Source organism: Schistocerca serialis, chromosome 2, assembly GCF_023864345.2.
Source record: "Schistocerca serialis cubense isolate TAMUIC-IGC-003099 chromosome 2, iqSchSeri2.2, whole genome shotgun sequence".
NCBI classification, from domain to species: Eukaryota; Metazoa; Arthropoda; class Insecta; order Orthoptera; family Acrididae; genus Schistocerca; species Schistocerca serialis.
In genome coordinates, this window is record NC_064639.1 from 662,706,110 (window position 1) to 662,731,243 (window position 25,134).

General features: G+C 41.8%; 1 protein-coding gene across 2 annotated transcripts in view; it reads right to left on the bottom strand.

The window, feature by feature from the left end:
• The window catches only part of LOC126457740 (uncharacterized), a 215,849-nt gene that overhangs the window by 171,529 nt on the left and 19,186 nt on the right, over positions 1-25,134 (bottom strand). The window contains exon 2 of one of the 2 annotated variants that reach the window (XM_050094286.1): positions 6,099-8,561. The exons of the other annotated variant lie outside the window; for it this stretch is intronic. Within the exon in view, the coding sequence (XP_049950243.1) occupies positions 6,493-8,511 (2,019 nt within the window). The 5' untranslated portion in view covers positions 8,512-8,561 and the 3' untranslated portion in view covers positions 6,099-6,492. Of the gene's footprint in view, positions 1-6,098; positions 8,562-25,134 lie in introns of those variants that run through there. 2 annotated transcript variants of the gene reach the window in all.

The following is a 25,134-nucleotide window of genomic DNA, read 5'->3' on the forward strand; positions in this document are numbered from 1 at the left end:
AAGGAAACTGTGATAAGGAAGAGAGAGAATGGGATGAAATGACAGTGGCAGAGTGAGATACAGGATGAAATGCCAACAGAAGAAAAAGGAGAGCGTAGGAGATACTTATATAGACAATGGAAGTGAGAGGGAGATGCTGAATATCAATGATTTACTAAGAAGAGAGACTGGGTGATAGAATTTAGAATATTCTGTGTTAGAAGAGCGCAAATATGTTCATGTGACAGAATTTTTGCTAAGGAATGCGGAATGAGGAAGGAGGCAACTGGTTCTCCCCTTTTCATGCTTTGGCACGAACATTTTTCGGCTGGTATATGATAATTTAGAATTCGGAGCCAGTGAAGAATGAATCATCCATACTGAATTGAAGAAGTTCAACGATTACTTTATTCCTTAAGTAAATGTAACGTTTGAAAGGTACTTATCCAACTCCATACAACAAAAACTTGGCGAAACGTTTGGCAAATTTTACACTACTCTCGTTAAGGAAAGTAAATCTTACGAATGTGCAGCTTATTAAGTAAAAATTTGCGAGTCAAAACCGTCACTAATATGTATAGTGATGAAATTAGAGAAAATATATTATTGACGCAGACAGCTCTCACATTAAATAAAGTAATTGATATTTGTAAAACATGATGCAGACGACTATTATTAGCTCAGAAACGGAACATACAGACATATAATAAATGCTAAGTTAACAAACGACATGAAAAAGTATGCTAATGTAAAAGTAAGTATAATAAAACATTGTACAAGGTGTGGTGGCATTGAACATGTTAAGAAATGTTCACATTTTGAAGGAAACCTCATAATTGTTGCAAAATGGGCCATTTTGTATACAAATGAAAGAGTAAAGTAAAAACAGGAAAAAATGTAGCTGTCAATGAAATTCAGTCTTCCAATAAAGAGTCCGAAATTTTTATAAATGCTCTGACAAGAACTGACGTGAAACTGTATTATTGAAAAATAATACAAAAGCCAAACGTGACACACCTGTGCAATGTAATATCTTAATCAGAAGTAAAGCACACGAAGCAATTACCATAGAATCAGATTCAGCAAGAAAAAACTACTTACCTGTAATACAAGCAAACGAATGTTTTCGGAGAAGCCACACTCTTCTGTAAGATTGGGAACAGGCAAATATGAAGTTTTCAGTGGGGATGAAGTGACTTTTGAAGAAAGTCGGCTGTTAACATCATTTTGAAGCTACACCTACGAAAATTGCTATTTGGTTTCTCGGTCAGAAATAAAGAAATACGTGTTTCAGCATTTTTGGAAAATCAATACCTGTGAGGGTGAAATGGTGGGTGAAAGGTGTTTTTGAAAATATATAATTATTAACGAACTATGAACACTGGTATCGCACTTCTCCATTACAAATAGGAAAGGGTGTTCGTGTTTCTGAAAATTCAGCCCATAAGGGGGCGAAATAGGGGATGAGATGTTTTGTGAAAAGGTTTCGCTATGAAAGCATTTCTAAAGCTAAATCTATGAAAATTTGAATTCGGCTTCTCAGTGAGAAATAAAAAATACGTTTCGTTGTTCTTGAAAATTCAACCCCTAAAGGCGTGAAATAGGGCCAGACTGATTCTGTGACTCATGATCGCCCAGCCTAAACCACTAAGGATAGAACCCGAAATTTGGAGATGTTGTGGATCTTATACTGTAGACATCGTTTACGAAGAAATTGTTCGAAATTCCCCCCCTTAGGAGCTGAAATAGGGCATCAAAGGCATTTTGCAAGTATGTCGCTATTAAGGCAATTTTTAAGCTAGAGCTACGAAAAACGATATTTGGTTTCTTAGTCAGAAATAAAAAAAAGTGGAAATTCAACCACTAAGGTGTTAAAGCAGTCGGTGGAAGTTTTTTTCCAAATAAATCATTATTAATGAACAAATAAAGACTTTTTAAAGCCACATATATGAAATTTAACATATGAGTTAGAAAAAAATTCGTGCTTCACTGTTTTTGAAAATTCAACCCCTAAGGGGATGAAATAGAGCATGAAATTTTTTAAGAAAAAATTTCGTTACATTAAAAAAATTTTAAAGGTAAATCTATGAAAACTGGTGTTTCAGTTCCTACTTAGATATAAAGAAATATGTGTTACAGGATGAAAGTTTCTATCAAAATATCTCCATAAGAACACGAAAGGCATGTTTATCAAACACCTTGGACTCTAACAACCAGATTTGCTTTTTGGTCAGAAGTACTTTAGAAGTAGACTATGCTTCTATGGCCTTAAGTCATGGTCAAAGTTTGGAAGTTGTTTCAATTTGTGAACAACATAAAAACTCGATTAAAGAGAAACGAAAAAACAAAAAAATAAAAATCAATCCAAGTCATACAGGTTATCCCAGCGAAGCAGCGTGCGCTAAGCTAGTGATAAGTGAACCTGGGAAGTTACTAGTTGATGGTAACCAAAGAGCTATTTGAACTCTTCTATTTCTGGGCAAACAATCAGTTGTGTATGCATTGTCACAAGCTTAACAGTTATATACACAAACAGAAAAGGAGACCATTGCAGTTAAATTTGAAGACGAGAAGTTTCGTGAATATATTCATGGAAAAAGGTTGAACATTGAAACTGACCACAAACCACTGGAGACCAATTTTAAAAAGTCAGTGGAAGATGTATCTGCAAGACTACAATTCACACTTTTTGAAATTTTGTCCTATTCTCCTAAATTAGTTTATACTAAAGGGTCTCTGCTTACAACCTCTGGTATTAATATGTATCAATATATGAATATCCGATGTTGTAAGTAGAGACTGCAAGGACCAAGAAGATCAAGCAGAAATGGTATAACTAAAAATACTGATGATCTTACTAGTTAGTGAAGAATTCCAGACTCAACTGAAAGAAGCTAAATTTAAAAATAAAGAATTGCAGTTGTTTCTACCACAAGTAATGAAAAGATTTTCAAATACAATTGTAAATGCAAAAATTGTCACTTTCTTGGACCTTTAAGAAATGATTAGCTGTGCTGTAGGAACTTTTTTCAGAGGACAAAAGATACTCACACTAGCACAGTTAACTCAAAGGCAAATGAAATCAATCCATGAATGACACCTTGGCAGAGAAAGTTGTTGCAAGAGAGCAAGGGAATATGTGTACTGGAAAAATCTGATACAAAACATCAAGAATTATGTATCAAGATGTAACATATGTCAACTGCATTCATGAAACGAGATACATGAATAGTGAAATCAATATAAAGTTATTCGGGACAAGTATTTTCTGCAGATTTATCTTATTTGAAAACATGAAAATTTACTGATGGCGTACAGTTACTCTAGATTTTTTGAATTATGTTAGATGCTGAACACTACCACTGAAGAATTTTTTAATAGGTAACTGGATCAGCTTATTTGGAATACCTGTGGGGTTTGAAAGAGACAAAGGACTGTCCTTCAGTTCTACGAAATTTAAGGATCAGCCAGTTGTTTATACCATTCATCACCAGATTTAAAAGACCTGGATTTCTTCAAAGTGATGGCATTGCTGAACTGATTAGAGTACATTAGATTTAGTTTTCGTTCCATAGACCCAAATATGAGATGATTCTCGTAGGTGTGGACATAAAACATTTGAATATAATACTCGCTACCCTGATCTGAAGATAGTCAAAATAGGTGAATACATTACATTGCATTAATATTTGTTCCATGAATACAACATGTCATAATGATGTGAAACATGCCACTTTAACAAAGTTTTCTTTACACAATATAATTAATTTTTTTTACTGTTACTTCTTCATATATAACAATTCATCTATTGAGTTGAAGGAGGTGTCATTTTTAAATGTTGACTGGCTATCTGTCAGACTTTTAATGCTATTTGGCAAATGACAAAAGACTTTGGTGGCAGCATAATTCACCATTTTCTGTACCAATGTTAGATTTAACCCTGAAGAGTGAAGATCATTCTTTCTTCTAGTACTGTACCTATGTACTTCACTATTATTTTTGAATTGGGATGAGTTATTAATAACAAATTTCATATGTGAATATATGTATTGTGAAGGTACTGTGAATATGGTTCAAATGGCTCTGAGCACTATGGGACTTAACTTCTGAGGTCATCAGTCCCCTAGAACTTAGAACTACTTAAACCTAACTAAGCTAAGGAAATCACACACATCCATGCCTGAGGCAGGATTCGAACCTGCGACTGTAGCGGTCACGCGGTTCCAGACTGAAGTGCCTAGAATTGCATGGCCACACCGGCTGGCATTACTGTGAATATCCTGAGTGCCTTAAACAAAACTCTGCCAGGTGATCTGCTTATGAGGTTTTTGCAATGAAAACTTTTTCCCTTATTGATGAATTACCCCAAAATATGATGCCATGCGAAAGTCGTGAATGAAAATAGGCATAGTACGCTAATTTACTAGTATGTTTATCACAAAAATTTGCAATAACCCTAAGAGCATAAGTAGCTGAAACTAACAATTTCAATAGATCATCAATGTGTTCCTTCCAATTTAATTTCTCATCAAAGTACACACCCAGAAATTTTGAGTATTCTGCCTTAGCAAGAAGTCTTAGTCAGTATTTATCAATGGTGTTATGCCATCTACTGTACAGAATTGTATATACTGCATTTTCTCATAATTTTGTGAGAGTTCATTTGGAGAGAATGACAATGATATTCTGAAAGACATTATTTACATATCATCAGCAAAAAGAACTAGCTTTGCATCTTCATGAATAGAGTGGCAAGTCATTAATATATATTAAGAACAATAAGAGGCCAAGACTAAACCGTACGAGGCACCATTCTTTATACCTCCCCAGTTAGAGGACTGCTGATATTTGCAGACTATCTGTACTGTTAATTTTGACCTTCTGCATTCTTCCAGCTAAATATGAATTACACCAATTGTGCACTGTCCAATTCATACGACAATACTTAAGCTTATCTAGAAGAATTTCATGATTCACACAGTCAAAAGCCTTTGAGAGATCACAAAATATCCCAAAGGGTGATTTTCAGTTATTCAAAGCATTTAATATTTGATTGGTGAAAGCATATACAGCATTTTCTGTTGAAAAGGCTGTCTGAAAACGAGACAGACATTTTGTTAGTAGTTCATTTTTACAAATATGTAATGCGACTCTTAAACACATTATTTTTTATTAATTTTGGATCAAGCTGTCAGAAGTGAGACTGGGTGGTAGCTCTTAGCATCAGGCCTATCCCCTTTTTTATGCAATGGTTTAATAATAGCGTATTTCAGTATGGAAAAATGCCCTGTTTCATTGAGCTACTACGTATGTGGCTGAGAATCCTACTTATCTGTTGCGAACAAGCTTTTTGTACTCTGTTGGAAATGCCATCAGTTCCACGTGAGCTTTTACTTTTGAGTGAATTTGTTATTTTCCTAACTTCAGTAGGAGAGATGGGTTGGATTTCAATTTTATAAAATTGTGTAGGTATGTTCCAACAAGCAATAGTTTATTGTCAAAGTATTCAACAGATAAAACACACTCCTCAATTACCGAAACATGCCACATAATAAAGAGTTAGGGTCACCTACCAGAGATCATTTTCAAGGAAACCTAGAACCCTGGTACCTGTGGATTAGAAGCTTTCTGTCCACAGGCTATAAAACAGCAGCAAGTTAGCCACAATTTGGAAAATCAGGGATACCAGCAGAAAAGATACATAGATCTGCAATATCCCCAAATATTCCACAGGTAGGTGACAAAGATGGAAGGTAATCTGTCATAGAAACTGAAAAGGAGGAGAAACTTTGAGACTAGCAAATCCTCTGATATATGTTGTGTTTGAAAGAGATGACTGGAAGCTGCACAGACATTATATACCATATGTTTGATTGAAAGAAATGTCCATCACACCAAAATCAGTTGCCACGCCTGCTCCAGTAGAGTGGGAGTACCTCACAACTGAGATGACACCGGATCACTGTTTCCGAAGAGAAGATCACTGAACAGTTACGCTGGACAAGAGTATAATGAGGGAACGTGATTACAAAAGAATTTTACAACATACAAATATTTATTATTATAGCATCAAACACAATACTGTACATAAGTATTGACACATATATATACCTCAAGAAAATTGCAATACATTTTAAAAATGTAATAACCTGTGGTGTATTACATTATGAAAAGCGTGATACGTTTAAGTCTTCTTCCTTCTTTCCAAATTAGCAGCTGAGAAAACAACTGCAACTGCTACAGTATAAATCTAGAAACCAACAGTGACAAAATTAATTCACACAGATCATCCCATATATTGTGGCTATTACACATTTACCTGTCTACCACTAAATTAGAAACGTTAAGTGTAAATACATCAGCTATCTGAACACATGTTTACATTCTTTGGCATTATTTGATATCAAAACACACATGTTATCTCAGTAATACGCTACAGACAAAGATATGACTGGCGATTTCTGCGCCAATGCTAGTTCAGCATCAGCCGCTTCTCTGATCTGATGCTGAATTTCAAGACAGTCTCTCACGTAGGACACATGTTTTGACTTGTTTCTTCATGGCAATGCGCATACTCCGCCTTGGCTGCCCCTCTTCACGTTCAATCCACACATGATGAGGCAAGGTAAAAGCATTGAGAGCAATAAAACGGAGAAGACCTTTGTGGTCCCATGGTTCTCTGCTCTTCCTCTCGAAGGCCCTGACATGTTCTTCACCCACATCCTGCTGTGCAGGGGCCTGGCGGGAGAAGAACGCTACCACGCTTCGGGATGTCCCCGGCATGGACTCTGATTCCAATGGGGGTGAGCGTTGTGGTACAGGTTCCGGGAACAACGCAGATGGTTCAGTCACAAAAATCGGCTCCATGGGATGATCATGTGAGGAAGATGACAGCTGTGCAGGGAGTCCTGAGACTAGCTCCGCTGATGGTACCGCAGGCCCTGGTCCATTTTCAGCTGATTCTTCTGTGTTGCTGTGCTGGACATGGGAGAATGGTTGAGGTGAACAGAGCTCCATGGGAGACTGTGGTGGGAGTTGTACGACTGCCTCTTCTGATAATGCAGCTGACTGCACACCTACTTCATTGAAATGAGTTGGTAACACTAATTCCTCTGCCGGCTTGGGAGAATTGTGCACAGCAGGTGTGCAAGCCTCAGCGCCCATTGCCGGAGGCTTTTCTGGTAGCGAATACATCGCTCGAGGCTTTCCAGGCTGCATCTGGTCGACGTGTAGCTGGATGATGGCATTCTGCTGGAACTGTTGCTCCTCAGGCGGTGACGATTGCTCAGGTGCCTGCTGCTTTTCCTCCTGTGATCCTGCCGCGTTCTCCTCGTCATCATGAGAATGATCTACGATTTCATGTTCGTCGTTGAGACTTCTGAGGTGCTGTTCATCGCGAGTTACTTCTCTGGTCACGGATTGGCCTCTGTCTTCACTGATGTTTCCGAACTTTTGAGAGACAGATGGCTGTGCGCCGTTGGAGCTGTGAAGCTCACGGACGAAAGCCTTTCCCGATTTAATATTTGGTGTATTGTCGTTCAGTCGAGCTTGCAATCTCGACAAGAGTTTCGATAACTTGGTTTTCGGCAGTGTCTGGGTCAATACCTTGAAAACGTACTCTTCAAGTACTGCAGTAGAAACGGTACTGGGCGTGTCATTTGTATGGTGGGGATGATTTGCAAAAAAATAGCTGAAATTAGGTAAGGGTTGTCCATGTGCAGTCCCGATCGGTTTCCACGTCTTGGGATTAGGGTATGAAGCTGCTGGTTGTTTTTTTCCACCTGCATCATCTACTGAATCATTAGAAACGTCCGACAAATGAGTATAGGTTGGACGTCGGATGGGTGAGCCTGGCCGTTCCTGGCTAGATGGCTGCACAGGGGTGCCGCCGCCGTCGCCATCGCCGTCGTCAGAATCGTCAAGTTCTGAGTCCGAGTCTGTGTCTCTGGGGACATCATTGTTGCCTTTAGGCATAGGCGGCTCAGTTGGCTTCTCGCATTCTGGAGAAATATCTGAAACGTCGCCGGCCATGGTATTAGACAGTGGGTGTGGCTGCACAGAAAGTCCAAAAAACTGATGGCTAACATGTCCTCCATAGAGACTGGAAGGTGGCTCCCTCTTATGGTCTATTGTGTTCTGAAAGGAGAGGTCCTCTTGTGGAGCGATGTTATCTGAGCTTGTGTCCACTGGCATTTTGCAAAGTGAACGCACTGAGAGGCTGGCTTCGTTTGTTGGTACTGGCTCGCGGAATATGGAGAAGGTGGCGCGGATTTCACTGTTGGCAGGTGAGGCTCCTCCAGTGAAGTCATTCAGGGGACCGTGGCGCGCTTCCTCGTCCTCAACGGACGGGAAACTCCTGGCGGCCGGTGGTGACGAAGACGCGTGGTCCACGACAGGAATTCTAAGTTCGTGCAACGGCTGGTACGCCGGATGGCCGCTTTTCTCCGCGGCCGCTCCCATTGCCTGTGACATCCACTGGCAGTGCATTGTCCTGCAGTTCATGGAGAACAAGTTGTCGGAGCAGATTTCCATCCTAGAAAATGTTGCTTCCCCTCCCCTCGCTTGGAATGCTCTCAGGTGTCCTGAAATGCAAAATATACAAAATTTTATTTTTTATACTTTTTATATTATGGAATGTAGTCGAATTAAGTCGGGTGATGCTGGCGGAATAAGATTAGGAAATGAGACACTTAAACTAGTAAAGGAGGTTTGCTCTTTGGGGAGCAAAATAACTGATGATGGTCGAAGTAGAGAGGATATAAAATGTAGACTGGCAATGGGAAGGAAAGCGTTTCTGAAGAAGAGAAATTTGTTAACACCGAGTTTAGATTTAAGTGTCAGGAAGTCGTTTCTGAAAGTATTTGTATGGAGTGTAGTCATGTATGGAAGTGAAACATGGACGATAACTAGTTTAGACAAGAAGAGAATAGAAGCATTCGAAATGTAGTGCTACAGAAGAATGCTGAAGATTAGATGGGTGGATCACGTAACTAATGAGGAGGTATTGAATAGAATTGGGGAGAAGAGGAGTTTGTGGCACAATTTGACAAAAAGAAGGGAGTGGAGGGTAAAAATCGTAGAGGGAGACCAAGAGATAAATACACTAAGAAGATTAAGAAGGATGTAGGTTGCAGTAAGTACTGGGAGACGAAAAAGCTTGCACAGGATAGGGTAGGATGGAGAGCTGCTTCAAACCAGTCTCAGGACTGAAGACCACAACAACAACAACAACAACAACAACATATTATTCTGTCACAAATTTTATAATTACCATTTGTATTATTAATTCTATTATTTGTATTTTATGTAATTTCTGTACAACATAATTTTATGAAAATTACTTTTATCCACTTTATATCGTACATAGAGCTGTTACAGCCTTGTTCGTGCCAGACCTTGTTTGTATACACACTTAATCAGTTCTTGGAGTAGGTTGGTGTTGTTCGTTTCCAATGGATACATATCTCGTAAGTGCCTGTTAGCAACTGTTTTTCCTACACATGGCGGCTGAGCATCTTTCCTAGCGTTAGAGGTTAATTAATCGCACTGAAAGACCTAATCAAAACAAAGGACCTGGAGTAGACGACATTCCCTCAAAATAGCTGAGATCCTTGGGAGAGCCAGCCACGGCAAAACTATTCCACTTGCTGTGCACATACAGGCGAAATACCCGCAGATTTCAAGAGCAATGAAATAATTTTAGTTCCAAAGGAAGCTAATTAACAGTGCATGACTGCAAAATACAAATACGCGTTATATACAGATGTTTAGAAAAAGTGGTAGAAGCCGACCTTGTGGAAGAACATACAACTCGGGTTCCGGAACACGTACGATTTGTCTTAGTAGAGAAGATAAAGGAAGGAAAGCCTACGTTTATAGTATTTGTAGAGTAAAAAACGTTTTAGGCACTGTACATGGGAACAGATTCCTTGAAATTTTGAAAATAGCACGGATAAAATACTCTGATTGTAAGGCTACTCAGAACTTGTACAGCAGCCAGAGTGAAGTGCTAAGAACCGAAGAATACGAAAGGGTTCAAAATGGCTCTGAGCACTATGAGACTTAACATCTGAGGTCATCAGTCCCCGTAGAACTTAGGACTACTTAAACCTAACTAACCTAAGGACATCACACACATCCATGCCCAAGGCAGGATTCGAACCTGCGACCGTAGCGGGCGCGCGGTTCGCGACTGCAACACCTAGAACAGCTCGGCCACACCGGCCGGCAATACGAAAGGGAAGCAGTAGGTTGACAAAGGAGTAAGACAGAATTGATCCCTATACCTTACATTATTTAATATGTACATTAAGTAACGAGTAAAGAAAATGGAGGAGAAATTTGGAAAGGAGACTAAAATTCAAAGAGAAGACATTGTTTGCCTACACACTGCCATTCTGTCAAAGATAGAAAAGGGCTTCGAAGAGCAGCTGAACGGAATGGAAAAGCGTTTCTGAAAGGAGAAATTTGTTAATATCGAATATAAGTTTAAATTTATGAAGTCCTTTTTGAGGTATCTGCAGCCTTGTGCAGAAGAGGGGCATGTACGATAAACAAATCAGGCAAGAAGAGATTAGAAACCTTTGAAATGTGCTACTTCAGAAAAATGCTGAAAGTTAGATGGGTAATTAGAATTATTAATGAGGAGGAGGTCAACTGAATTAGGGGAAATAGGAATTTATGGTGTAACCTAAATAAAAGAAGGGATCGTGTGATAGGGCACATTCTGGACCGGAGAGCGTTTGTTAATTTTCTAATGGAGGGAAGTATGGAGAATAAAAATTTTAGAGGATACCGAGCCGGCCTCTGTGACCGAGCGGTTCTAGGCGCTTCAGTCTGGAACCGCGTTCCTGCTACGGTCGCAGGTTCGAATCCTGCCTCGGGCATGGATGTGTGTGATGTCCTTAGGTTAGTTAAGTTTAAGTAGTTCTAAGTCTAGGGGACTGATGAGCCATTTTTTTTAGGGTACTGAGAGTGACTGTAGTCAGTAGGTTCAAAGGGATGTAGGTTGCAGTAGTTATTCTGACAGATGAAGAGACATAGACAGGATAGACTAGCGTGAAGAACTGCATCAGACCATTATGTGAAATGAAGATAACAACGACATCGACACCAGAGCAGCTAAAACTGGCGTTCCAAGCGTCTGCTCATGGTTGAACTTGATGTATCTGCGGGATCTTTAGTTGTCTGTGAGCTTTGGCGCTCACATCAGCGGAGCAGCTTCTACTAAACATAGAAATTATTAAGTCATCATCATTAAACTTTTCATAGTTCATTCAGTGCTGTTGGGGCAGTTTACGAGAAGTATCACATACTACACTCCTGGAAATGGAAAAAAGAACACATTGACACCGGTGTGTCAGACCCACCATACTTGCTCCGGACACTGAGAGAGGGCTGTACAAGCAATGATCACACGCACGGCACAGCGGACACACCAGGAACCGCGGTGTTGGCTGCGCAGCATTTGTGCACCGCCGCCGTCAGTGTCAACCAGTTTGCCGTGGCATACGGAGCTCCATCGCAGTCTTTAACACTGGTAGCATGCCGCGACAGCGTGGACGTGAACCGTATGTGCAGTTGACGGACTTTGAGCGAGGGCGTATAGTGGCCGGGTGGACGTACCGCCGAATTGCTCAACACGTGGGGCGTGAGGTCTCCACAGTACATCGATGTTGTCGCCAGTGGTCGGCGGAAGGTGCACGTGCCCGTCGACCTGGGACCGGACCGCAGCGACGCACGGATGCACGCCAAGACCGTAGGATCCTACGCAGTGCCGTAGGGGACCGCACCGCCACTTCCCAGCAAATTAGGGACACTGTTGCTCCTGGGGTATCGGCGAGGACCATTCGCAACCGTCTCCATGAAGCTGGGCTACGGTCCCGCACACCGTTAGGCCGTCTTCCGCTCACGCCCCAACATCGTGCAGCCCGCCTCCAGTGGTGTCGCGACAGGCGTGAATGAAGGGACGAATGGAGACGTGTCGTCTTCAGCGATGAGAGTCGCTTCTGCCTTGGTGCCAATGATGGTCGTATGCGTGTTTGGCGCCGTGCAGGTGAGCGCCACAATCAGGACTGCATACGACCGAGACACACAGGGCCAACACCCGGCATCATGGTGTGGAGAGCGATCTCCTACACTGGCCGTACACCACTGGTGATCGTCGAGGGGACACTGAATAGTGCACGGTACATCCAAACCGTCATCGAACCCATCGTTCTACCATTCCTAGACCGGCAAGGGAACTTGCTGTTCCAACAGGACAATGCACGTCCGCATGTATCCCGTGCCACCCAACGTGCTCTAGAAGGTGTAAGTCAACTACCCTGGCCAGCAAGATCTCCGGATCTGTCCCCCATTGAGCATGTTTGGGACTGGATGAAGCGTTGTCTCACGCGGTCTGCACGTCCAGCACGAACGCTGGTCCAACTGAGGCGCCAGGTGGAAATGGCATGGCAAGCCGTTCCACAGGACTACATCCAGCATCTCTACGATAGTCTCCATGGGAGAATAGCAGCCTGCATTGCTGCGAAAGGTGGATATACACTGTACTAGTGCCGACATTGTGCATGCTCTGTTGCCTGTGTCTATGTGCCTGTGGTTCTGTCAGTGTGATCATGTGATGTATCTGACCCCAGGAATGTGTCAATAAAGTTTCCCCTTCCTGGGACAATGAATTCACGGTGTTCTTATTTCAATTTCCAGGAGTGTATTTGCTTAAGGGGGCGTCCCTGTATCGGTATCAAGTGTATCGCCAGACTATACATATAAGTCTATAACATGTTTCAATCCACATCTCCAAAAACATGGAAATCGCATGGGGAGAGATCGGATCTGTATGGAGGACGTGTAAGGGAATTCCAGGGAAATTTCTGCAGCGTAGCCGAAACAATCTTGGCAACATATGGCGCCGCTGTCGATTTGCTTCAGAAGATGAGGTGCACGCCTGGGCACAGTCATGGTTCCGTAGGTAACCGCAAACATTGACCATCTCGTCTTACAGTGAGATAAATAATGAGTTGCGACGATTACTTTTGAAATAATAAACAACCTACTTACTTTTTTCCTTTTGTCTCGCTTTCATTTGACTGCCGCTCGTGAAAAGGCTAAATGCCGTGATACGAGGCTTGTTGATGTTTGGCACGGAATACAAAAAGTCCAGAATTATATATGTAAGGTGATTCCGTGATGGTGTTAAAAACTTTCAGGGGTGATGAAGACGTATAAATACATCAATTTTAGGTAAGGAACCCTGTTCTGTAAACGACCGACCCAAAAGTTATAAGTGAAAATCTTTCTTAGACCTCCGTTGTTGCTAACATTGTAGGATAGACAACTTTCTGAGGCAGTGGTACGCGCCAAAACAAGAAAAAAATATTTGCCTATCATGGCTCTAAAATGCACTTTTTCATCTTCGGTACTGTAAACCACATCTCCTCTGTTGCTAGCTGTTTGCTTTCCATATTTCTGAAAAAGGTATTATGGATCAAAACAAGAAAAAAAGTCTAGTAAACGAGGGCTTCAAAGTGCTACGAATAACTGTTCACCTTCGTTACCGTGAAACACATATCTTCCACTGAACAAGTGCTGATAGCCATTAAAATAAGCATTTTAGAGCTCATATTGACTGGGCATTTTTTTCTAGTTTTTATCCGTAATTCCAACTCTGGAAGTTTCCTGCCCTATAATCTTAGCAACAACAGTACCGATACTTGCATTCTACATTCAGAGGTCTCAGAACGAGTTTCATTAATAAATTTCGACTCGGTGATTTACAGATCAGGGTTTCTACCTTCTTCTGTAGCTTGTTTTCCTTTCCTATTGCAGGGGCGTGCATTTTGTGTAGAAACATTGTAAATCAACTCCCAGCGATAAATGAAGCAAGTAGCAAAACTGTAATAAAATGGAGCAAATGTTTGCTTCACAATTTTACAAAGAGAATTCGCTGCCGAGTTTGTGAAGAGACAATAGCAAGTTTAGCCTCCACTCTCTAACTCTCTTTCTCGGCGTTGTATACTGCGACGGAAATGATAATCAGAGACGATTACTGCACTTAGTACTCTAAAGATAAAGATGAAAATTAAATATAGTTTGCGGCATTACTACTTTTACTAACTTCGAAAGATTTGCGTTTGAATAATAATAAACTGCTTGAAGTAAGATATCATGTGTCAGAAACAATTGATTATTTTTCTTGGGGCCGTAGTTTTTTGTAAGTAATTTTTAGATATGCGTAGTTTACGTGAGGATCAGTAGAGCACCTCGTTCCAGCAATATGAATTTTGCTTGAGACTCTCAGATGGCGACATTTAGCGAGAGGTGTATCGGAGTAGTAGGAACGCTTGGATAATACCCGTGTCCACAAGGTTTGACACCAGCTGACTCTTTATGCGACGTCATGAGAAGAATTTTGTGTGAAATGTGTTTTGCCAGGCTTATTTTCCGCGGGATTCATTAGCGCCATAGCACGAATCTTATTGTTTTGAGATTAACACTCGCTGAGGCGTTTTCGCGGGTTCATCTTAGACGCTGTTATCGAGGAAGTAAGCATAGGCTCTACCGATTAGCCTGAGAGAAGTCAACACTTAGTTAATCACTTTGTATTCGAGTTCAAGTGTTACCAGATACTTTACCTTCAGAATTAGCTATGACAGGAACGACCATTCGAAGCAACAATGTCTAGTAAACATGGGCTCTGAAGCACTTGCCATAAGAGCTACGAGGACTTGTTCATCTTCGCTATTGTGAAACACATCTCTTATACGGAAGAAGTGCTCCAATCTCTTAACGTGTTCATTTCAGAGCCCATGTTTACTCGAAAATTTTTTCTTGTTTTGGTCCATACTAACTCCTCACAAAATACACTCCTGGAAATGGAAAAAAGAACACATTGACACCGGTGTGTCAGACCCACCATACTTGCTCCGGACACTGCGAGAGGGCTGTACAAGCAATGATCACACGCACGGCACAGAGGACACACCACGAACCGCGGTGTTGGCCGTCGAATGGCGCTAGCTGCGCAGCATTTGTGCACCGCCGCCGTCAGTGTCAGCCAGTTTGCCGTGGCATACGGAGCTCCATCGCAGTCTTTAACACTGGTAGCATGCCGCGACAGCGTGGACGTGAACCGTATGTGCAGTTGACGGACTTTGAGCGAGGGCGTATAGTGGGCATGCGGGAGGCCGGGTGGACGTACCGCCGAATTGCTCAACACGTGGGGCGTGAGGTCTCCACAGTACATCGATGTTGTCGCCAGTGGTCGGCGGAAGGTGCACGTGCCTGTCGACCTGGGACCGGACCGCAGCGACGCACGGATGCACGCCAAGACCGTAGGATCCTACGCAGTGCCGTAGGGGACCGCACCGCCACTTCCCAGCAAATTAGGGACACTGTTGCTCCTGGGGTATCGGCGAGGACCATTCGCAACCGTCTCCATGAAGCTGGGCTACGGTCCCGCACACCGTTAGGCCGTCTTCCGCTCACGCCCCAACATCGTGCAGCCCGCCTCCAGTGGTGTCGCGACAGGCGTGAATGGAGGGACGAATGGAGACGTGTCGTCTTCAGCGATGAGAGTCGCTTCTGCCTTGGTGCCAATGATGGTCGTATGCGTGTTTGGCGCCGTGCAGGTGAGCGCCACAATCAGGACTGCATACGACCGAGGCACACAGGGCCAACACCCGGCATCATGGTGTGGGGAGCGATCTCCTACACTGGCCGTACACCACTGGTGATCGTCGAGGGGACACTGAATAGTGCACGGTACATCCAAACCGTCATAGAACCCATCGTTCTACCATTCCTAGACCGGCAAGGGAACTTGCTGTTCCAACAGGACAATGCACGTCCACATGTATCCCGTGCCACCCAACGTGCTCTAGAAGGTGTAAGTCAACTACCCTGGCCAGCAAGATCTCGGGATCTGTCCCCCATTGAGCATGTTTGGGACTGGATGAAGCGTCGTCTCACGCGGTCTGCACGTCCAGCACGAACACTGGTCCAACTGAGGCGCCAGGTGGAAATGGCATGGCAAGCCGTTCCACAGGACTACATCCAGCATCTCTACGATCGTCTCCATGGAAGAATAGCAGCCTGCATTGCTGCGAAAGGTGGATATACACTGTACTAGTGCCGAGATTATGCATGCTCTGTTGCCTGTGTCTATGTGCCTGTGGTTCTGTCAGTGTGATCATGTGATGTATCTGACCCCAGGAATGTGTCAATAAAGTTTCCCCTTCCTGGGACAATGAACTCACGGTGTTCTTATTTCAATTTCCAGGAGTGTATATAAAACAACGAGCGTGCAGTAGAAGAAATTTGTTTCACACTATCGAAGATGAAGTGCTCATAGCTCTTAAGGTATGGATTTTGGAGCCCATGCTTGCTTCACATGAACGATAGTTCTTGTCACATCGCCGAATGCTGACCAGTCCTCCCGCGATATCACACGCATACTTTTCGCTTCTTTGCCCGTGTCTCTTATCAATGATTGAGATGGCAGAGTGGTTACGAGACTGGGTCCGCATTCGGCAGGGCGACAGCTGAAATCCCCGTCCAACCATCCAAATTTAGGTTTCCCGTGGCTTCCACACATCGATTAAGGCAGATGCTTGGATGGTTCCTGTGATAATGACACTGTTGATTACCTATCTCATCCTTCCTGTGTCGCAGTTGTGTTATATGTGCAGTGATCTGGTCGTCCATTGCTCCCGGGACATCCATTATAAAATTTCAGTTAAAGAACAACTAAAAAAAAAAGTATATGGAAATTATATGAAAATAAGAAAATGGGAATGTAGAACGTAATGCCCAAATCTACTAAACATAGAAATTATTAAGTCATCATCATTAAACTTTTCATAGTTCTTTCTTTGGATACAGAGAGAGACTTTTTGGTTATTCATTTTACGCCGTATAGTGTGACACGAAGTGGCCTAGAGAGGTTTCCTTACCTAAAATACATCTTGGGATAGTGGAAAAAATTGCGCGAGCTAAGTAGAAAATAGAATCGCTGTCATTTGTATGTCAGTGACAGGCTATGTGCCGCGTTGTTTTGAGGCGCCATGTCACGGACTGCGCGGCCCCTCCCGCCGGAGGTTCGGTTCCTCCCTCGGGCATGGGTGTCTGTGTTGTTCTTGGCAAAAGTTAGTTTAAGTGGTGTGTAAGACTAGTGACCGATGACCTCAGCAGTTTGGTCCCTTGGGAATTCACACACATTTGAACGTTTTTATAAGCTATATGGGCACCAGTACTGCTAGACGAGCGTGTGAGCTAAAATTGCTCTTTCGTAGTTGTGTTTATCTCGTTGACGAACATTGTTAGCTGTTCCCGCCTGAAAAGTGTTGAAGCTAAGCAATGACATAGTCTTGGAATGGAACATAAATAATCGTTCTGGGAGACGGTATGCAACTGATCTGGTTTCATGCGAGAACACTGCAGAGTATCAGATGAAAGCCAGTCACGGAAAATCGTAATTTCCACAAATATCACAAACTTTTAAAATTTTTGTGTCTTGAATATTTCAGGCTAAGTACTTTGAGAGAGGAGATCATAGCTTAAAATTAATTTCTTGATTTGCCGACATCACATTACTAAAGAACTATTCGTAGACAAAAAAGCAAGATACTAAACTATTCAGGCCTGGAACACTTTTTGATATTTGACTGTTAAAGAAACTGGGCTTACTTGTCCATTAGCTTCCCGTGATAGTAAAACTGTCCCGTCTCATGGTCAAAATTTGGATCACCTGCGCGAATGAGTACCGCTATCATTGAGAAAACTACTTTAATTCCGTGAAACTGTGTTTAATAAACGCCGTCGCACAAACCGCATTTGTTTATTTCTTCTGCAACGATTCAGTAAGACACTTAATTTTACTGTACTAAGAAGATGCAAAGCTGGTACTTTTTGCCGATGATACAAGTATAGCTATCACATCCAACAGACAAGAATTAACTGATGAAATTGTAAACGATGTTTTTCAGAAAATCGTTAAGTGGTTCTCTGCAAATGGGCTCTCATTAAACTTTGACAAAACACAGTATATACAGTTCCACACAGTAAATGGAAAGACACCATTAATAAATATAGACTTCGATCAGAAATCGGTAGCTAAGGTAGAATATTCAAAATTTCTAGGTGTATGCATTGATGAGGGGTTGAAATGAAAAAAAAAAAAAAAAACACACTGAAGATCTGCTGAAACGTTTGAGTTCAGCTACTTATGTTATTAGGGTCATTGCAAATTTTGGCGATACACAGCTCAGTACATTAGCTTACCACGCCTATTTTCATTCTCTGCTTTCTTATGGCATCATATTCTGGGGTAGCTCCTCATTGAGTAAAAGAGTGTTCATTGCACAAAACCGTGTAATCAGAATAATTGCTGGCGCTCATCCAAGATCATCCTGCAGACACTTATTTAAAGAGCTAGGGATCTTCGCTGTAGCCTCACAATATATATATATATATATATATATATATATATATATATATACACTTATTAAATTTGTTATTAACAATCCGAACGGATTCAAAAGTAATAGCAGTGTACACGGCTACAACACTAGGAGAAAGGATGATCTTCACTACTCAAGGTTAAATCTAACTTTGGCTCAGAAGGGGGAAAATTATGCTGCCAGAAAAGTCTTTGGTCACTTACCTAATAGCATCAAAAGTCTGACAGATAGCCATATAGCATTTAAAAGTAAATTAAAAGAATTTCTTAATGGCAACTCCTTCTACTCATTAGATGAATTTTTGGATATAGTAAGTGGGTAATTTACCCACTCCCACAAAAAAATTAAAAATATTAAGTGTCATGTAATATTTTGTGTAGTGTAATATATTGTATAGACACCTTTTATTAACCTGACACGTTCCACATCATTACGAAGTGTCGTATTCATGATCTATGGAACAAGTACCAATCTAATCTAATCAAAAGCACGTACTTCTTCCAGACATTGGAACTACACAATCGTATCGTGTTCCTACTGCACAATTTCTCTGTGATGGAATGGTTACAGCGCATCAGTGAGCTCCGATTTGTAGTTAACGTGAACACATGATTTGCCTTGCGATGATGAACCCTTATGCAGACGCCAAATCAAATTCCAACAAGAATCAAACAAATAACAGCATATTCTTGTAATGTATACTTCTACATAAAAACAAGTCGGTGTTTAATGTTGTTACCAGAAATCCCGATAAGTTCTTGCCGATGTAGTTCAAATTTTTGCAGGGGTAACGTTGTTATTAAGTAACTCGAAAAGTTCTAGACCAATTTACTTCAACTTTTTTATTTATACATGACACGCTAATAAACGTTCGGACAAGTATGGGCCACATATTTTTAATACTTACGGTACATAAAGATGTAAATAAAATCTGCAGCACTGTATAAAGAACAAGTAGTTGTTTGAGATTGTTATCAAAAATATATGGATGTAGAGTATCGCGTAAAAAAAGAAGTAAATCTGCCACACTTTTTTTAAACAACAATGTATTGCTTTTCTATTACAACGGCTGCAAGAAAGAAAATTCTGTGCTACGCTGTTCTGTGAATTTGACAACAATAGCGATATTACACGACTACAACACTAGAAGAAAAATGACATTTTTAAACCTCTCGGTGGCTCAGAAAGAAGTTCAATATGCATCACCAAAAATGTTTGATCATTTGCACAAAAACATTCAATTTCAAAATACCAAAGCAAATTTCAAAATTGACCTACAATCATTTCTTTTGGACAACATCTTCTATTCCATACACGAATTTTTATTTAAAAACGGGTAAACTGTTAAAAAAACTTAATGTCGTTGCAAAGTAACACATGCATGTACACGTCGAAAAATAGTATGGTATTTAATGTTAAAACTAACATGTACACACGTCGTGTAAAATGATTTGTTCCACATCAAATCGATAGCGTGTTTCCCCAGCCATGTAAGAAAAATTTTATGAAAGTAAAGAGAGCTTCTCTGTAAATTAAACGTAGCCAAACGTTATCATAAGAAGAGCCACGCGGGAAGCATTCAACGAACTCGGAAGTAAACTCTATCCACTGACTTGACAGAAAATCCTAAGCAGTTTTTTCTTACGTTAAATACCATTCTACAGTCTACGCGAAAGAGTCAGCTCCTCTTCCAGTGGCAGTGTACGATAAGTCGCTGCGGAGCGAAGCGTTCCTACTGATAGCAAAAAAGAGCCTATCATTTCCGTTTTCAAGAAGGATCGTCGAACAGGCGTACAAGGCAGTAGATCTATTATCTATGACGTCAGTCCGGTGTAGAATTTTGGAACTTGCTTTATGCTCACTTGTCATGACATTTCTGGCAGACCGAAAAATCTCCTACGTAGAAATCAACATGGGTTCCGAAAACAATCGTCGTGTGAAACCCTGCTTGCTGTCTTCGTCCACAAGCTCCAGAAAGCAGCACGTACAGGCGCCCAGGCGGATACCGTGTTCCCCGACTTTCGGAGGGCGTTCGATACGGTTCTGCACTGCCGCCTAATGAACGAAACATGAACTTTGGGAATATCAGACCAGCTGTATGATAGGCCCGAAGAGTTTTAGCAAAGAGGACAGAGCATGCCAGTCTCAAAGGAGAGAAATTTTCAGGCGTAAACGTAATTTCGGCCGAATACCAAGGGAGTGTTATGGGACCATTACTTTCCACAATCCATACGTATTATAAAAATGGATAAACGTATGTGCGTATGTTCCACATCTCCTCCTAAACCACTGGACCGATTTCAATCACACTTGGTAAACATATCCCTTATATTAGGCAACAATCGCTCTGGGGGTGACAACGACATATCTACAACAGTATAGGAGACATGACATCATGAACAACGAGATGCGTGTAAAACTGCCGCATCATACATAACGTTTGAATTTGTTAACGAAACATAAATTCATAATCTGTGATTAAATAACAAAGAATAGAAAGAATATTGTTAATCACTGGTATACTTCAATATGTCGACTGTCCAGTGACGAATTTCAAATTTTTAAATATGAGAAATAACTTGTGATATATTGATATATCTCTGTAATTGTAAATATTGTGCATTTTATTTTTAACGAATTAAGAATTTACGAGAAATATAATCTAGACGAGACAGTCTGGAAAACTACATTGTGTGCTGTGAGTTGCAGTAAATCTCAAGTAAGAGAGGCATTACACAATAGTGTAATCGTACACTAGTCGATTTCTTCGCCTATTTCTATACGTAATGGAAGAACGCAGTACTTCATATTTTCAATCACGTCTCAAAATCAATTATAAGACAAAAAGAATATAAAATCAACATATGGAAAAGAAAGTAATGCAAACTGGTAATGAAGAAAGAGACACAGTTTATGAAATTTTGTCTTTAGGACAGCTGAAGACAGTGACTGGGTGGGCAGAACAGTGAAAATTTCACGCACGGTCGTTGGTGAAATACAGGTAAACAGAGATTCTAAAACGAAGCTCCCCCTGTGTCCCATTAATAACACAACCGAAGACTGACGAAACCAGTTCAGCTGTGTTGCCTCTGTGACTCCTCCGCTAAGCTTTTGTTCAGTAGCTGTAGAGAGCTCTGTAGGCATAGGCAACTGTGGAGACCTGTCGATACCGAATGTACCAACTCCCCATATGCCCAGCTGCTGCTCGGTAGTTTTTAAGGGTACTAGCAAGTCCTCATAATAATGCTACTCAACATTTTATTAAAAAAAAGCACTCCGTCTTCAGGCCACGAGTGGCCTACCGGGACCATCCGACCGCCGTGTCATCCTCCTAGAGGATGCGGATAGGAGGGGCGTGGGGTCAGCACACCGCTCTCCCGGTCGTTGTGATGGTATTCTTGACCGAAGCCGCTACTAATCGGTCGAGTAGCTCCTCAATTGGCATCACGAGGCTGAGTGCACCCCGAAAAATGGTAACAGCGCATGGCGGCCTGGATGGTCACCCATCCAACTGCCGACCACACCCGACAGCGCTTAACTTCGGTGATCTTATGGGAACCGGTCTATCCACTGCGGCAAGGCCGTTGCACTCAACAGTTTATGCTAAAGCAAAATAAATAAATAAAAAATAGAAATAAAAAATAAAAATGTTCTCATAAATGTAAGACACAACTGTTGCCTCAGATTATAGCGAGATATAATTAATCGCATCAAAGGAGAGAAAGCAAAAGTTGAAATCCAGTCCCTCTGTGCTACTGTCAGAGGTGGGCAGAAAAACCAAGCACCATGAAGGAAGTATCCCAATGGCACTGAAATCAGTCGTTGTGATATTTCAGAAAAATTAGATGGTTATTCAAGAGAAACAGCTACACAAGTTGACCAAGTCAATAACGCCTTGGCCTGTCTTTGGCCCTTATGCAAGAGGTTATTTGGGTTGGCATTGATTGACAGGTTTTGGATGTCCTCCTTCGGGATGCTGTACCTAATCCTGTCCAGTTGGCGCTTTGGGTCCTCATAATTCCGAGGTGGATGGAGGGCCCTGCTCATAATGCTCCAGTCGTTCTCAGATCTGGTGACCTCGCTGTCCAAGTTGGGGTTTGACAAGCACGGGGACAAACAGCAGAAACTTTCGCCGTGTGCAGGTAGGACTTATCTTGGTGAAATGTAAGTCCAGGATGGCTTCCCTTGAAGGGCAACAAAACGGGGCGCAGAATATCGTCGACATACCGCTGTGCTGCAAGGGTGCGCGGATGACAACCAAAGGCGCTCCGCTATGGGGGAAAAAAAACGGCATCCCAGATCATCACTCCTAGTTGTGGGGCGGTATGGCAAGTGACAGACATACTGGTATCGCAGCGTTGTCCGAGACGTCTCTAGGAACGTCTTCGGCCTGAAATCTCATTGACTGGAGTAGAATTGTCAGTGTTGAGTCTCGTTTCGAACTGATCCCCGATGACCATGGAAGTCGTGTCTGGATACACCTCGCACAGTGGTGGGACACCAACCAGACTGTCGCCCGCTATGCAACCCGACAATCAGTAATGGACTCCTTTGGTTGACATTCGCGGCACCCTTACAGCACAGTGCCGCCTAGACGATATTCTACATCCCCTTTTGCTGCCCATCATGACAAGCCATCCTTAGATTACCTTTTAGCAAGATAATATCCACACCCACACGGCGAAAGTTTCTATTCCTTGTCTTCGTGCTTGCCAGACACTGCCTTAGCCAACAAGGTCCTCGGAATTCTTCCCAGAACGTTTGGAGTATTACAGGCAGGATCTTCCAAGCAGTTCGGGTTTTTGACGACCTAATGGACCAGTTGCATAGACTTCGGCACGATATCTCTCAGGCAGACTTCCAACAACTCTATCAGTCACTGTCAAGTCGAATAACTGCTTGTATATGGAACAGAGGTGGACCAACGCATTTCTGACTTGGTCAATTTTTGAAGCAGTTTGTCTTGAATAAATAATCCAGTTTTTTCTGAAATTACAATCGTTGTATCGTCTATGCATGTACATCACAATTACCCATTTCCGTCCCATCCGGTTAATTTCTTCGTGGTGCGTCGGTCCTTTTATTGTTTTAGAGCATATGTGTATAATCACTCATGTGAAATTCTTGAAATATACTTTACAATAACATTAGAATATTGGAATCACAACCAGAATATTTTATTCGTATTTCGATTCTACTGTCCATACCACAAACTCGACAGAATGTTTATAGAGAGAGCATTAACTGTTGGAAAACTATAATTTTCAAGTCACATCTGCGATTGTATGTAGTTGATTAAGGGCTGTCTTCATATGTTTTCAGATTGGTTGCATTTAGATACATCAACTTTGTCGGCGTGTCTTAATCCTCAGACAGCGATACACGGCATAAAAGCTGACGTATCAAGCTATAACTAAGCTCAAAATTTCCGAAGATGGCACTTGACGTCCGAAACAGGCACTCGCCTGGATTAAACCTTAACCCTGACTGTAACAAGTAATAAGTTATAACAATATACTGCAGCGGACTGTCCACTTTACTGACTGATAAAAACTATGAGCTGAAGCGATAGGGAATATGAAAACTTCCAGCTCGATTCCCCATTCGAGTTATCAAGGCAGACCAAAAAATATTTTGCTCACAAGAATAGGACAACTGACGGCGTAATGCTCCTACTCAAAGGACCTCACGACAGCTGCCGCTCGGTGTAGCCGCGCGGTGTAGGGCGCCTTGCCACGGTTCGCGCGGCTGCCCCCGTCGGGGGTTCGAGCCCTCCCTCGGGCACGGGTGTGTGTGTTGTCCTTAGTGTAAGTTAGTTTAAGTAGTGTGTAAGCCTAGGGACCGATGATCTCAGCAGTTTGGTCCCACAGGAACTTACTACAAATTTCCAAAATTTACCAACAGTTTTCTGGGATAAATTCCAAAATTCCACACACGGATGCACCACATTGTGCCAGCGAAATGGCGCGACAACCGGAGAAGGATCCAAAGCTGAAGTACGCGGGACAGTTAGATTCTTGTGAGGAAAATGTCTCATAAAATGACATTTTTTTTACAATATGGATATTTATATATGTGTTTGGAGAGAGAGAGAGAGAGAGAGAGAGAGATTGATTTTTGATTGAGATTTTTACTTTAAGTCGTTAACTAGTACCTGAATTTTGGTTGCTGCCTCCTTGAATGATCAGCTTCTGCACCAGTTGGGGACATATTACAATTTGGAGGAAGTTATTGTTCTTTAACGTTTAAAATACGACTCTCTTAGTTACTTGGCCGTATTGCGGATAGCTTTGAGCCCAAGTTTTCGTAGCTTTTCATACCTAAGGGACCGTTGTTGTAAGTAAATTAGATCAAACAGCAATCTTCTTTTCGTGAGAAAAGGAGATTGCTTAGCACACAAACTTTCTTCAAACTACACGTCCTGCTACATCAAAATTGGTCAGTGGAGTTCAGCACCATAATTCTGTCGATTGATAGACGGCGACGACAATGACGCTCACCTCCTTTTCCAAAAACAAGATATTTCTATTCTTCACTTCCAGAAAATTTGTATACATAAATGTTTGGCAACTCGTACACATACTTTACTCGGTTTTATCACTGAAATATCAATTTTCATTAAATGTAACAATACGTTCTGAGCGACGGCTTAGCAAAACGTACTCTTTGCACAAGGTACAGATTAACTGTTCTCTTT